General features: G+C 39.4%; 1 protein-coding gene across 6 annotated transcripts in view; it reads left to right on the top strand.

Annotated features, from left to right (window-relative positions):
• The window catches only part of SERGEF (secretion regulating guanine nucleotide exchange factor), a 156,583-nt gene that overhangs the window by 8,584 nt on the left and 132,339 nt on the right, over nucleotides 1-15,660 (top strand). For all 6 annotated transcript variants that reach the window (XR_011739297.1, XR_011739298.1, XM_071808976.1 and 3 more), the window contains exon 8: nucleotides 1,061-1,219. Coding sequence is in view for 4 of the 6 variants with exons in the window: in XM_071808976.1 (XP_071665077.1) it covers nucleotides 1,061-1,219 (159 nt within the window). In the remaining 2 variants the exon portion in view is untranslated. The remainder of the gene's footprint in view (nucleotides 1-1,060; nucleotides 1,220-15,660) is intronic.

Raw genomic sequence — 15,660 nt, 5'->3', positions numbered from 1 at the left:
ATGACAAAGGGCTTCAGCAGGCTTGAGATGGTTCGTGTTCTGTTAAGCATTTCTTGTGGATTTTTTTATTTTTTTTTTAACGTGGAAGCCTAGCCTAGAACCTAGGCAGAAGGATTTTGTGCTGAAAAGATGGAACTAATGATATGTAATATCTGCAGAGGGGCTCATATGAGCAGTCTTCTTGTTACTGTCAATTGGTTGTTAGGCTGTGACCAACTCCAACCTGTGCTCGTGAAACATATGAAGCAATGTGGATGTTTCTGTAAATACAATTATCCCTGTGGGTGGAATCCTGGAACGTGCACTTGCACAAATGCTTATTCTAGAAAAGGGGTGAGGGAAGACAAGTAATTACTTACAGAAGTGTCTTGCTAGTTGTCTTGCATTGTTTTGATGCATGATAATATTTTAATTTTGCATTGTGATGGGTAGTACCTGCTGTAGTTCTATGTTCATAGCTGTGTGTCCAGTTCTTCTAGGAACTGACTGTGCAAGTTAAGACAAGGAGCATTAGGCTGTCCCTGCTTTGGGGATTTATTGAATTTGCTCAAGCTGAAGAAGGCAGAAGAGTTGTGAGCAGAGCCAGGAGTCTGTAGCTCTTGTAGAGAGGCTGGGACACTGAAATGCAGAGCAGGAGCAGCCAGTCAGGCTTTGAAGAGTCCCAGGTACTGAAGGGGAATTAAATTATTTGCTGCAATTCAGAAAGTTATTTACTGGACTGAATCAAAGCTTTGGGGTGGGGGTAAAAGCTAGCCTCTCAGTCTTCTTTGAGGGACTCATGGTAGAAATGAGGTCTAGGCAGTTTGACATGAAAGCTCTGGTTGTTTCAGGGTATCAGTGTAGCCCTCAGAAGACAGGCTGTATTGTTAATGCCCTTGCAAATATTTCTGATACAGTGTGCACATGTGGTAAAGAATGGTAGGAAAAAGCATACCAAGGAAACACAAATTGAATGAAACATTGTTCTTTCCTCAGCATCACTGAGTTGAGACAGAGCCTGCATCTTGTGGTGTTTTATATATATCACTTTCAACAAATTCTACTTCTGTGTTGATTGCAGACGAAGGATACCTGTATGCCTGGGGTAGCAACAAACACGGGCAGCTAGTGAGCAAAGAGGTCTTTCTTGCTGAGCCAAAGAAGATTGAGACTCGGTTTTTCTCACATGAAAAGATTGGAGCAGTTTGGAGTGGCTGGACCCACTTGGTGGCGCAAACAGGTAGGATACCTAAAATGCTGTAACATGGCACCAGTATAGTCTTTATTGCATGCTCACTGACAGTGATGCAGAGTTTTGCAGTTTCACCTGAGCAGTGGTTTTCTCTTGAAAAATGATGAGGACAGACATCCTTTGGCTTCTGTCTCTGAAGTATTATTACATTTATAGATTGGAGGGCCTACCATCTTCATAAATATAGTAGCACCTGCATGTACACATTAGAGGGATGCAGCCTCTCTGCATCATCATGTTACTGGTATACCAGAATATATATGAGATCCTAAAGACAATTCTGCTGCGTGAGTTATGACATCTTCTTTGAGAGAAAAGGATTTGGTGGAAAACTTGCTTCAGAAAAATAGAGAGGTAGGAAAATGTGGCTGCAGCTTCCAAGATATGTGACTATATTGGACAGGAAGATATCGGTAAAATTCACAGGGCGCAGGAATTAGGGAGGCAGAAAGATAATCCTGAGCAAGTCTGTGTCTGACAGGTGCGGGGGCATAGCTTTGTACCATTCTTGCGTTACCTGAGTGTTGGCTGGGGAACTTAAGAACAGGCATAGCCGAGACCCTCTGCTTCTGCCATCCCATTTGAGAATATGTGGTCACGTTGCAGTAAGTGAGATAAGTTACATAGCTTTGCACAACTGTACTAACCTTTCTGTACTTCGAAAGTGAGCCTAGCTTTTTATGCTGCTCTTCTTTAGTCAAGTGTTTTAAGGACAAAATCATGTGTTCAGAAGGAAGTCGATTAACTAAAATAAGCTGGCTCGTTTGTGGTCAAACCCAAAACATATTTAGAAAAGACAGGTAAAAAGAAGCATCATTAGACTTGAAGAGCATTCCCTAAAGATGAAATGAAGGAAGATTTAGTGTTGAAGCTGGGAGCTGTTCAAGTGAGGACACTATGAAAGCTTGCCATGTGGAGGGCTGTAGGGTTAGACTCTTTCCTTGGAAGAAATAAGAGGAAGGTTATTTAGTAATGACATTCATGTGTAAAAGGATGGTTGATGTGATGAAGGTAATTTGAATGCTTCTATATTGTTGCTTTGTTGTGAAATACAGAGGCAGAAGGAATGGTGAGATGGAAAGGTAAGAGACATTGGGAACTACATTGTGGTGTTCATGTGTGAACAGTGTGCACTATTTGCTTTTCCTTTTGCACACTGTGTAGTGTGATAGTTAAGACTAAACAAGAGGATGAGTGTCTTCCATGGAATAAACAGAACAGCGAGAGTTATATTAGCAGGGGTGGCATACGTGCATTTCTGCTTTTGCCTTGTATAAACTACCAGGTGAGAAAAAAACAGATGAAAACGTTTTTCCTAGAGTCACATTGGAGATTGAAGAGCCTATTGATCTGTCAGGGTACAACCTGTTTGTTAGGAACACTGCAGAAGTGTCCACAGATCTGTTATCATTATTATTTACTGGGTTCTGTAATTACGGGTACTGGTTCAAGCCTTCAGCATGAGTAGATTTATTTAAATGCAGTTCTGGGATGTCCAAAGGTCAGCATGTATTTAAGTGTTCTGTTAAATTGGTGCTGTAAATCCTGAAACAGTCACGCAGTAATGTCCTTTGCTCTCTGAAAAGGCTGTCTGTTTTAATTACTGTATACTCTGAACTTGGTGCTAGAATTTGGAGGGATGTGATGCATGACTAGAAAAACAAATTGGTTAAGTGTTCTGTTTCATAGCATTTGTTGTTTGACATCAAAGTACATGAGAGAAATGCTACGTAAAAAACCTGCATTACACTAGCTGCTCTCTTAGCTATTTAAAATAAACGTTTGAACTGTGATTTTTAGAGGACACTATACTGAAAATTTGAGCTGTGATCAGTGCTACGTACTGCTTGAAAACTTTTCAGGTGGAATGAAGGAATTTATCTAAAAATGATTAATTCTTGAATAAAATGCTTAGTGTCATTCTCACTGGAACAGAAATGGTAGAAAAAAGACAGGATAACCTAATTTTTGAAAAGAAGGTCTTGTCAACATGGTTTGCCTTGCTTGACTGTTTCTTAGTAATGCATAACCACCGAGGAAAACTTCTACAAAGTTTTGGTAACTTTAATGTTTCACTTAGTTGATACGTATTGATGACTGTTACAAAAATGAAGTGAATATTTTTAGTAGGTGATTTGAGGAAGAAAAAAAGTGTCAAGTGATTAGCAGGGATATTATTTTTTGTGAATATTTGAAAAGAATTTAAATAAAAATAGGCTGGCTTTTTACATCTGCGTTAGAAAACTGACCAAGCGATGCAGTGGCATAAATTATTGCTGAAACTGAATTTTATGTATTTAGAATTTTAAATCTCTTGAAAAGTCAATGGAACTGAACCTAAATCATCCTAAATAAGATTTTGAATGGCCTTTGGCAGCCTCTAGATACCGATCAGAATCTCATGGGATTTTCAATGGTTGCCCAACTACTAGGCATAGTGTGAGCTAAGCACTGACCGTTCTGAAAAATCACTCACTGCCTGTGATTAAGCTTGCAGTTAAGTGACTGAAAAATGCGGCCTGCTGGAAACTTTCTCCCTGCATGCATTCTTCCTGTGCTATTTTTATTTCATTCTAGCAAAGGGGGAAATGCTGCTTCAGTTTCTTGGTGCTGAAGTCACACAAACCAGTGGTATCAGAACTTTATTGATTGTGCAGCCCATCAGTAATTTTTTTGAGCATGCACACTCAATATATCTATGCTTATTTATAAATTATAGACATGTACTACTGTAATATGTTATGTAAACTATAAAACATGGACAATAGACATTTTTAAAAGGATGACATAAAGATGAAATAAACATTACTTAAAATATTTTTATTAACTAAATTAAAACCATTATTAATTTTAAAATAATAGTTAATTTCTTGATTATTTTCTTCCTGCTCTTCAGTGGATTGTCTTGTGCACCCCCTGGGCTGCATGCACTCTGCTTTGGAGATTGCCAATATGAACGATTCCTGCGCACTTTAGTCTGGAGAGTTCCACAATTAGTGGAAAGGAAGCAAAATAAGAGGGATTTTTTGGACATAGGAAAATGGAAGGAAAGAATATTGTATTATGATGACTCTTTATTGTGGAAGGTAGGAACATACTTTGGAAAGACATTACAGCGTGTAGGGACTTTGCTGTATGAAAGAATGGATAAGTTTTTTCTAATTATTAGTCTAAGCACAGTGCAAAATTTAATAACATTAATGTTGCTGTATCTGAAGTCTGGTGTTGTGTTTTCAACAGAAGGTAGTGGCAGGTAGTGGAATTTTAAGAGGCTGTTACAATTCTTCAGAGTTCTGTTTGGATTTCCACACCCCCCCCCCCGCCGCCAGAACATTAATCCTGGTCAGAGTAGTAATAGCAAAGCATTCATAATTGCAACTATCTTGACAGTAAATTAAAACTTCTCTTTGGAAAGACACACGAAGAAACTGGGTGTATAAAAGCTGGATACTCTGTACATGCATTAATTCACAAATTTTGCCATTTCAAAATGACATTTTGATCTTTATGTGCCAGATAAGCACTGCTTGACTGCAGAACTAATGGAACACTGGAAAGTAAATGAGACGGTAATGTTAAAAGCAACCATCTGGAGGAATAGTGGGCAGTTTGATGGATGCAGCGGTTTGACACTTTTAAAGTGAGTCCAAGCAAGTTACCAACTTTGTTATCAGAAAAGAAGGAACGTAACATCTTTTCCCCTCTTGTGTAAACTACCTGTTTTAAAAGACTTGCTTTTTTTTTCCTTCATGCTACTGGCAAGATTTTGCATTGTAACCTAAGGCAAAATACACAACTCTTTTTTTTTTTTTTTAAATGTATTTCTTCCCCACTCTGTCCTTAACAAGTTATTTTAGTTGCTCCTAAAATCTCTTTAATAACTGCATCACTTTCCATATGTCATATTCTACGTCATTCAGCAACCCAGTTAAAAGTCCTGTTTCTTGTAATTTCTCTTTAGAGTTTGGTCAACTCTCTTTTTATTTGCTGTTATTTCTGTCATAGATCAGTTCAGATTCAAGAAGTTAATTCCTGAGAAATGAACTGCTTGAATTAAGGACGTTTTCATAGGACGGTGTGTCTTTTATCCCGATGCTTAGCTGATCCGCATCAGGTCCGATTCTTTATTCTTTTTAATCCATGAGGTGTCTTTTGAACTCTTTTTGTTGTACACAATCTTACTGTAAAATAACTCAAAAAATCCTTCAGGATAGACAGCTGCTGCTTTTTCTGCCTTGCTTACTGATTCCTACAGAAGACAGGCAAACAATTAGGCTTTGCAGCACTTTTGCAGTATTTCTTCAAAATAAGTTATATTAATCTGCTATTAGTGGTGGTCCTAGTTGATAGTGGTTGATCCAAAATATTTAGGCTGAGAGACCCTGGTTGGTTTTTGATCAGGTCTCTGATAAGATATGAACTTGTTAGTGTCTTTGCATTAGTTGTTTTCTGCATGAATGCTTTTGTCCTGAGTGACTTTGAGGCACGTTTTGCAGTTATGACAGGGTGTTACTGTTATGCTTTGTGTGAAGGACAGAGCAGATGCATTCTTCTGGCCTCAGACTCCACGGGCAAGTATTATTCTCCTCAGGCAACCACTCTGTGAAATGGTTGTGTCCCTTCCAGCACTCTGCTTGATGGCACAAGGAGCACTGCTGCAGTACAGGTGATGTTTTTGAATGATAATGAGCAGCTGTCTTGCATCACTGTGCTCAACAATGTCAACTTTAATTTGTGCTCCTTCTCAAGTTGATACAAACCCGTTGAGGGTAATGGCTGAAAAAGAGGTTATTACTTAGATCATTTAAAAGAGAGCTAAGTTGTGGACTGTAATACTGAAGATGTAAATTAGGCTACTTTGGGAAAGGATAGAACCAATCTGACTTGAAGGCAAACCTAAATACAGCAAGAGAAGTCTTTTAAAGACTTGGAGGTGAATCATCAACTTCAATTCAAAACAAGTTATTTTCTTTTTAACTGGGATGCCTAATAAATAAGCTTTCTTAATCTGGCCTGTTTTATTATCTAAGTATTCTGAATACATTCACTAATCTGTTTTTCACGTACCGTCACATGAAATTATGCCTTGTTTGAGCTCAAATAAAGAATTCCAAGCTCTTTCACCCAGAAGGAGTTACCTTAAAAATGCAGTTAAAATGATATTTCTGCTGCCTGTGAAAAACTGCCTACAGCTAAAAAGTCTTGGAGGAACAAAATGGCTTGACGTAGTCTGAATAGGGTTCTGAATCCTCATTCCAAATCTGCATCTGAACTTGTGTGTCTTTGAATGTCATGTCATTTTAGCCACATAAAACCACTCTGAAGTGGTCTGACATGTTAGTGACATGGTAAAACAAAACCCGTCTCATGTTTCTTTTTTTGAAGTGAATGAAAATGTGTCCCTCCAAACACTGAGGGCAGACTGGGGAATATTTCCAATCATCTGGTCTGAAAAAGAGCCTTATTGCTCTGTGTTCTTATTCCGATGCCAGTCACTGGGTGAAGCTCCAGCTGCACTGGTGGGTGATGCAGTAGATGTGATGTCACCGCGGGGAGGTGAAGGCCAAGGACATCGCTCTCTGGCACCCAAGCGCTGCAGTTTCAGCCCACTAGAGGTCCTTTCCAGTTTTCTTTTGAATCAAGACTTGGCAGCCTTCCTCATACTGGAAAGCATAGTTCCTCTGCTTTGAGTTTTTCAGCAGCTCCCTAGGATAGCAAGTGCTGAAAACTTTGTTTTGTTTTGTGCTTGTCTGTGATACCGTAAGGCATCTATCTTATGGGGACTCTCCTGTTTTTAGCTGCTATATAGCTGACAGTCAAATGGTTTGAAACTGGAGGCTCTGACATTCTTTATAATGTGAGGTAGCTGTATTTCATTTGGCAGGATGCTGAGTGTTGGAAAAACAGATAAAATTGTAGAAATAAGCTAAATCAAAACCTGCAAATTGATAGGAATCCCTGAACCTGTTTGAAGCAGAACCTGCAAAATGAGTGTTTAAGAGTTAAAAGCCTTTGTCCAATCTGTCTCTGGCTAAGTAAACTGTAACTGAAATCTGGTAAATGCATTTGCTTTCCTGTGGTGTTGGTTCTATGGTTTTATGGTGCATGGTTGCTCTCACGTCCTCCTTACAGTGCTGTACCTCCATGTTATGGAGCAGTGGGATCTTATGCTTCAGAGCCTTCATGTTACATTCCTTGCTGTCATAACAAATACTGTAGTTGTGCACTATAAGAGAAAGCAATGAAGAATGTCTATTGAAGATGCGTAGATTTTAAAGCAGAAGTAGCTGCCACAGGAGAGATCATATGAGGTTTTCCAAAGTATACTGTTGAATTCCACCTGTATGCCCCAGTGTTAAGCCACATAATTTTTGTTTAACAGAAAAGTAACGTCTAGAAGACATTCACCTGATGGTAGTATTTTTTTTCCTCTTCTTTTTTTTTTTCTTTTTTTTAAAGATGCTGGGCTGCAGGACCAGTGGCCGAATTTGTGTGCTATAGTTGCCTGGTTTGCACTTACATTGGGGTTGGTGGGCCAGTATTTTTTTGATTTGGGTCCAAGCAGATCTGGCAGCTCTGCTAAGATACTTGCAGAGAATGGAAGGTTTGCTTCTGTTGTTGATAGTTTGTTCCAATGCTGAGACTCCATCTTAAGACAAAAAAGAAAAATGGTGAAGTGAACAAGACAAGGTGAAGGCTGAATTGAGATCACAAATGGAATCTGACAGGAAAATGTTGCCAGCATTAAGCCCTTGTGACACTTCTTGTATTTGTTCTAGGGCTTTTTAGGAGTGCTTACAGGACCCAGGTGGGAAGGTCTGTTATGTACCAAAATTTACTATTTATTTTCTGTGAATATATAAATGTGGAGAGTTGGTATTTGTTAAGTAATTTATATGAAAAGAATCTTTTGTTTTGGCATAAACTTCCTTTTCGGTTATGAATCATCCCATTAATGCAAAAACTTTGAGGCAGACACAGTAAAGCTAATGAATTGCTGCAAAGACATTTTTGTTTTTTCTGAAGCACTATAGTTTGGGCAGCCCTTCCTGTTTCGGGAGGGAATGTCCTCATTAGAAGGAGCTCCTCCTTAGGTTAATCCTTCCCTTTCGAGAGCTGCAAAGACAGATGTTCAGATTCCTCTCGTGGTCTTCAGCCGTTTCTTTCAGTAATCCAGAATTCTGCACCAATGAGATTAGTTTGTTGCAATTTGGTCAGCAAGTCTGCTTTGCCTACAGGAACAATTGGTTTGAATCCTCTTTACTGTTTGCTGATAGGAACAAACCTTGATTTACCCCTTCCTTCCACCCCGAGTTGGGGAAATTCCATGTCATCAGTCTTTTACAGATGCTTGGGAAAAATGGTCAAGAATGAAAAGCTTTAGTGACTTATGGAATCTCCATTTTCCTATTCCTGGCATCATTTTTCCTACTTTTTGTTCAAGTGTGGCCCAGTTTGTATCTAAGTAGCTGCAACTTTGAGAGTTCTGTGAGGCCCACTGTATACATATTCAGCCAGTCCTCAGGAAGGAACCTTTCATAGAAGGGAAGACTTTTGCAATTATCAACTTCGGAAACGTGCAATTCTGGAGCTGGGCTCCAACACCCTCCTTTCCTCATATCTATCGACATTTAACCTTCTTGCAAGGTACAGTAAGATCCTTTGTCTCCTCTGCCATCTTGTGCTATTGGGCTACCTAGATTAAACATCTTTATTTTAATTGCAGGACCCGGTAGAATATGCTGTGCTTTCTTTGCCTTGGCAGTTGGGCTGAGGTTGAGCAGATATCCCAGCCTGGGGCAAGTGTTAGTACTTTCTTTGTACTATGGAGGTTGAAGTTAGGTGTGTTTTCATGTGAGTAGATGTCCTTGATTTGCTTGGTTTGGACCTTATTTTGTTCATGGGATCAGGGCTACGGTCAGTCACGTAGACTAAATTAAGAATTAACTGAAGTAGAATATATGTGAGAGGAAAAACCAAGGAAACCCAGAAGACCTGAGCTAGTGATCTGAAGAGCCCTATTCTTCAGCAACTTACAAAGTTTGTAGTGTTGTTACCTGATCCCTGGGTTTTGATGGGAATTCTTTCCTCAAATGGTAAGGAACTGAAATTTACAGACAGTTTATTTATGCCACTTAAGCAGCCAAATCCTACAACACCTTATCTTTGGGGAAGATAGGGGTTGAGATCTTCCCAGGGCTGCTGTAGAAGATTGTTCTTTAGGCTGCCAAATTGCCACTGCATGTCAGGGAAGATTTTCTGCCAGAAGGTGGATCTCAGTAAGTGGTAGATCTTCTGTGTGTGCTCTCTTGAGGCACAGCAGATTTTGTCTCCAGCAGCTATGGCTCACCAGCACAACAGAAGCCTTTTACATCCTACTCTGTGTGTCAGCACTTCGTGTTTAGTTCTGTCTTACAACACAAACATGTTTCTTATGTATTTTGTTATTCCTTTAGCAAGAACTGAATAAACAAAACCTGTGGGCTGGCTCTGGCTTATACAGTCTGTTTTTTTCTTTACAGTATCAACTTTTGTTACCAAGCTAACAATTTTTTAGCTCACTGACCATTAAAGCATCCTGGATTTTATTTTTAAAATTGTATGGATTTGAGTTTTAGATAGCTGTAAATAGCTAGAAGGGATTGTAGTTTTCTTTGGCTTCATGGGCTGGCATCATTCCTTGACTTTATTTTTAAACGTACAAAGTTAGAAAGTGTGTGTGCCTGTCTATTGCTTTGTTGTTCTACACTCCTATCTCTGCTGCTCCCTGCTGGGAGTTACTCCTACATGACTTTGGTTAAAGTCTTGAAGAAATTCTTTCTATAGTTTGGTTACCGAGGAGGAGGGTAAGTTCAATGTGAACTGAAGGCACATTCTGAAAGGTGAGTATCAAGTGTTCAGAATTGTTCATGAACGGGCAAAGATTTTTCACAGAAGCTTGCTAACAACATCTTTTGAGTAATTGTGCTGTTGCTTTAGTCACTGTCCCTCTTTTGCCTCTCCTTGTTCTTAGTAACTAGCAGTAAATAGTTGCATGTGCCATACCGTGTTATATCTTTTGTATGTGAAGAGAGAGGTCTTGGGAAGATGCTAAACTATCACTATTTTTGGTTAAAGCTATTCATTGTAAAATAAATATTTCAGTGATTGGCATTAAGGGCAAAGAAACTTATCTCAATATTTATTTGAAATCTCCCCTGTAGGCTATGCTGTGAGTATATTGGAAAATGGAGATTCAGATGGTCTGTGAAGAGTAGAATTTAAATGGATTTTTTGTTAAATTTAGCTCTTGATAAATGCTGAGTTTTCAGCAAGAATTGTAAAACAGGAGGAAAACAGCAATGACAATTTTTGCAGATCTTTTCTGCTCATCTTATGTGTGTGCCTGCCTACAAAATGCCTCTCCCACAGCAGGAGAGGAAGATGCAGCGCACAAGGCTGGTTCAACCAGGTTTTCCTGGCCATGACTTCCTTTCCTGCTTGCTTAGTCCTGTTCAGATGTATTTTAGTAAGTACTCCATGACTGGAGGAGCTTGGAGAATGACTCAGCCATCATTCAACATTATACTCTGGGGCATTTCTAACTTAGACCATGTATGTGGGAAGAGGGACTATATTATATTGAATTTCTTTCCTTTTTTTTTTTTTTTTGGTGTCATAGCTTCTCTTTTGCTGTTGGAAATAGTGATTGTTGTGAACTTAAGTAATGTGAGTGGCTGTTCTAACTTGAAGGAACTTCGATCTTTAAAAAGCTTTCAGAAAAATGAACCTTAAAAATGCGGATGTGGTATAGATTTTGTTCAGGTCATTAGCGTGTGAGGTAAGGGATTCATTACTCTTTTTTTTTTTTCTTTCCCTTCTGTTTTAGTTTATTTTCTTTGGTTTCTGTGGCTGGATTGCTGCAGTTTATGGCTAGCCATATATTAGCAAATGTAATAAACAAGGTCAGATACATTAGAAAGTATGCCTAAGATTATAGGGAAGAGAGTTTTAATGGGACCTCACTGACAGCACATGGATGGTACTAAGCAGTGAAGGATACCAAGAACAACAGGCTGAGAACTGTAAATTAAGTTGAATTTATGAAAGAATGCAAAAGCTAAAAGGGAAACCGCTGATCCCTAAGCATTTGCAGACAGGCTTAGCTGATCACAAAAAGGTAATCACTGGTGTGACAGTGGCTCTTGTCTGTATTTGCTACCGTTCCTATTGGAAAACAAAAAAATCTCTTCCTGGTTGTGATGTGTGGGCCATATCTGGGTTGTGTTTCTGCTGAAAGGCTTTCACCTGGACTCTCAGCAGCTGTAGGTTCCTTTTTATTATGAAATAATACCTTCTTATGGTGCTTGTGTACAGAAACAATGTAAGTGTGGTATTTGTGCTGTTTTCAATATTCTATACCAGGAGAGCCAATTTGCAAGAAGAGTTATAGTTTTGGCGGGCTGAGAAGGGCAGCTTTTTGACTGAGCCATTTCTTGGGGTTTTACTTTCTCTTATTCTTTTTCTCTTAAAGCAAATTATAATGTTGCAGTTGGGATGATGATGATTGTCTTGGAAACATCTCCACTTTCACAGTGATTGTGTAACCAGGATACAAAGCTGATACTCTTGCTCTTCAAAGGAAAATTGTTTGACCATAAGTGTCATGTCTTTCTGATTCTTCTGCGTACTTGTAGCTGGAGCTGTTGGCACTATCTTTTGGTAAGCTTTTTTGGTGTTTGTGTTTTTTTTTTTTTTTTAAATGTTAAACCAATTCTCCTGAATCATACTGAAATCACTTCATTCATATTGTATTAGCATTTCTGTCCATTCAACTGTTTTGAAGATGAAAAGAAGCAAAGGTAAAGGCAAGAGAAAATTCACAGCTCTGTTAACTTCTGTCATAAGCTGCCTCCAAGTTCCACCTTCATAGGCGTTACTAGAGAAGGATACAAATGTGGAATAACACACAAAACCACTGTTATTTGGTTGCTGCTCTGACAGACTGGACCAGAGACTGTATAACTTGACTCAACTCCTTTCTGCCTTGCAGCTTTTAATTCGACGTCTAGGCTCCTGTGTGTTGTGGGTCCCAGCAGCCATCCACAGTGATGCTTCTTTATCAGGCTGATATTCAGCAAAAACCATGAACTTGAAGACTGGGTAAGGGGGTTCCTCCCTACATACCCTTCCAGCTGAGAGATCTGGGGTGGATGGGGGCAAAAAAAAAAGACAATTTAATTTTGAATGTTATATCACATGTGTCACTGTCTGGTTGGTGATGGACCCGTGATGGTTCTTTTAACTTGATCTCAGAGCGCAAAATTGAGGCAACCAAAATGCCAAGGGGTTATGATTCAATCAAGCCGTGTTACTTTATTAATTTGCCCATAAAGCGGCACACAACAGAGAGAGAGAGAGTAAGAAAGAGAAAGGTGAAAGAAATGGGGAAAAGTAAAGGTGAAGATGAGAAATGAGATTGCGTTTATCACCAGTCCAGTTCCAGAAGCGTTCCTCTGGTCGCTGGGTCCCGTGGAGTCCGGCCGGTCCTCCGTCATGGTTCGGGATCCTCTGGTGGGAAGATCTTCAGTGGTGTCCATTCTGGAGTCACCTTTTATGCTTCTTCACCCCCCCTTGATCCCATTGTTTTAGGCCAGTCTCTGCCTTGATTTTGCAACCCAGGCTTATACTGCACAGGCTTGAAAGAGTCACGCTTTCTTTTGCCAACGCTTACGTGTCCAGCATTTGGGGGTCTTTCTCTGGTCCATTGGGTGACCTCAGGACCTTTGGCGAGCTTCTGAGCATGCTCCTTTTCGTTGGCCATTGTTTGAGGGAACATGTGAGGAACACGTGTAACTGAGGCAGCAGGTGAGAACACGTTCTTCTGGACGGCAGCTATTGTTTCTGGTTCGAAGAGACGCTCATAACAATAGCTTTCAGGAGGTGGGGGCTGGTTTGGCTGGAGAAGCAGGCAAAGTCCACACAACAGCCATTATTAGCAGGAGCCACCCCGTATCGGATAAACAGTTCAACACAATGCTTCTTCTCGGGCCTCTCTCCAAGTCATTGTCCATCTGTTCTTTCGGTCTCAGCTTCAGTTCTCTAAGTTCTTGATGGCGATGTTCAGGCAAATACTGCTCCATCTTTGGACCGACTCCCACAACATGACATAGTTGCATGTAGTGGAATGGCGATGGGATTGGTTGAATTTTTGGCTACTCAAAGCCCTTAGTAGTATAAAAAATTGATGTGAAGCAGATAAACAGTGAGAATTTGCACTTCAGAAATTCTGCAGTTATGCAAAGTGGACATGCATGTTCTCAGACAAACAGTTCAAATACTTAGTAAGGTAGAAGTGCTTTGCCCTCACTTTGCATAGAATAAAAAGCTGGAAGCTGAAACCAATCATTACTTAGTAGCTGAAGTAATTTCTATGGCAACTGATTGCCAAACACAACGTATATTTACTCTGCCCTCTTAGTTTTGTTGATCTTTGAACACGTGTACAAGAGAAATGACTATTGCATTTTCAAGTAACTGCATTTACAGCTAAGCATTTACTAAGCTAAGCATTACTAAGCTCCGCTTTTGAAAGAAGCTGCCTATGTGTACACGATCTGTGCTGCTGAATACTTGTTTTCATAACCTTTAAATGACATTTCCCATTTAGTAATTAATTATTCAGTCTTAATGCTCACTAATGAATCTTACTATTTGAACATAGATAATGTGCTTTTAAAGAGCTTAGTGACAGTTGAACACTTCCGAAAAAGAATACCTTTCAGGACTTTTTTCTTAAGAAACAAAAAAACATGAAGAAAAAAAAGAAAACAACGCAAAACCTGTCTGTCTTGTTCTTGTTGTGGTTACCTTGAGGTACTTTTCAAATAGTGAATTTGAGGTAAGATACTACAGGGTACAGGAGATATATCAACATCTGTGGATTTTGTGTTCCAGATTTGTAGTCTTGTAGGGCTTTTACTCCTTTGATGCTTGGGAAGTATAATGGGATCTGCCAGGAGAGTGTATCTATTTGTTTTATTTGGTAGCTAGGCTGGTGGGTTTTATTCTTGAAGTTATTCCAGTTGTGAGGAGCCATAAAACACCCTAGCACAAGTCTGTGATGAAAAATTTTGTTTTGCCATATGTACTTGTTACATTGTCCATATGTCAGTGCCAGGAATGACTCTGTGCTATTGTAACATGCAGTTGTATCTCTGTCTCAACAAAGGATGTGCAATGGGGTATTTTCCGGTAGGTATGGGTTTAATGTTTTTATGATTGTAAGCATTCAGCTGAATTAGTGGGATTTTTGAGTGCTCTGAAAATACCATAACTGACATCTATGTTTTAGCACTTGAGTCTAGTGCATACAGAAGTGTGGTTAGCAGCTCATATCCTTTAACATTTGTTGTGTTCCTTAAGCAAAACCGGTTTTCTTTCTGTTTTTTTTTTTTTTTTTTTTCCCCTGTGCTGCTTTATGGCTTGATTTCATTAAATAAAAGATTAATGATTTTTTAATTACAGCACATGAAAAATATTGCTTTACTTATAAATATTGTTGAAATCCAAACCTTATGATTAATTCCGACTATGTAGTAGGAATGTGTATTGGTTTTGTTTAACTTTGAGTTATGTTGATGTTTATCTCCAGGTAAGTTTTCATTTTGGCAGTATATTTTGGATAATCATTTTTTAATAATTGTACACGTAGAAGCACAGACTGTCAGGGCACCAACACCACGTAGCAAGATTGACCTGCTACATTGAGAAGTTTGCAACCAAATGCTAGAGAGTGTCAAACCAACAAACCTGAAATCTGGTGAAGAGGAGCAGCTCTGGAGGACCCAGCACTGGCCTGTGGCAGCTGAGCAGACACCTCTTGGTGGTGAGTGAGGCTCAGTCTCAGTGACACTGAAGAGCAAACAAAACATTCCTACCCCAAGGAAAATTTTAAAGGGGAGTTTGCAAGCTTTTTTGCACACTTGTTCTTTAAGTCTTCTTTTGTGTAGCAGAGGAGGAGCTATTTCAAGACAAGTTTGTGGCGTGCTAGTTGAAACTCAGGTGCAACTCCCTCTTTTTTTTGTAGTTCTTATTTGAACTTCAGGGCAAGGACTGTCTCTCAGTGTAGGTACATATATTCTGTGTGTACCATAAATAGCTGAGATTGAGATCTGCAGATAAAGAGGAATTGCATTTATCTCTGTCCCTTAGGATGCACTTCAGGTTCTGGGAATGTTCTGCTGGATTTAAGAGCTTGTTTGGTTCAGGTCTGCTTTCTTCTCTGTCCAGTGTTATGAGGAACATAGAATGTAATGAGAATAAAGTAATCGCAGTAGTTATGTTTCCTTTTTTGAGACAAAGACCTGGACAATAAGAAAGTATTATCTGATTCATGCAGAATAGAAACCCTAGGAGGGGTGGGGTTTCCTTATGGAACTAATTCTCAC

The sequence above is a fragment of the Patagioenas fasciata genome, chromosome 5 (genome assembly GCF_037038585.1).
Source record: "Patagioenas fasciata isolate bPatFas1 chromosome 5, bPatFas1.hap1, whole genome shotgun sequence".
Classification (NCBI taxonomy): Eukaryota; Metazoa; Chordata; class Aves; order Columbiformes; family Columbidae; genus Patagioenas; species Patagioenas fasciata.
This window is presented reverse-complemented; position numbering and strand designations above follow the sequence as displayed.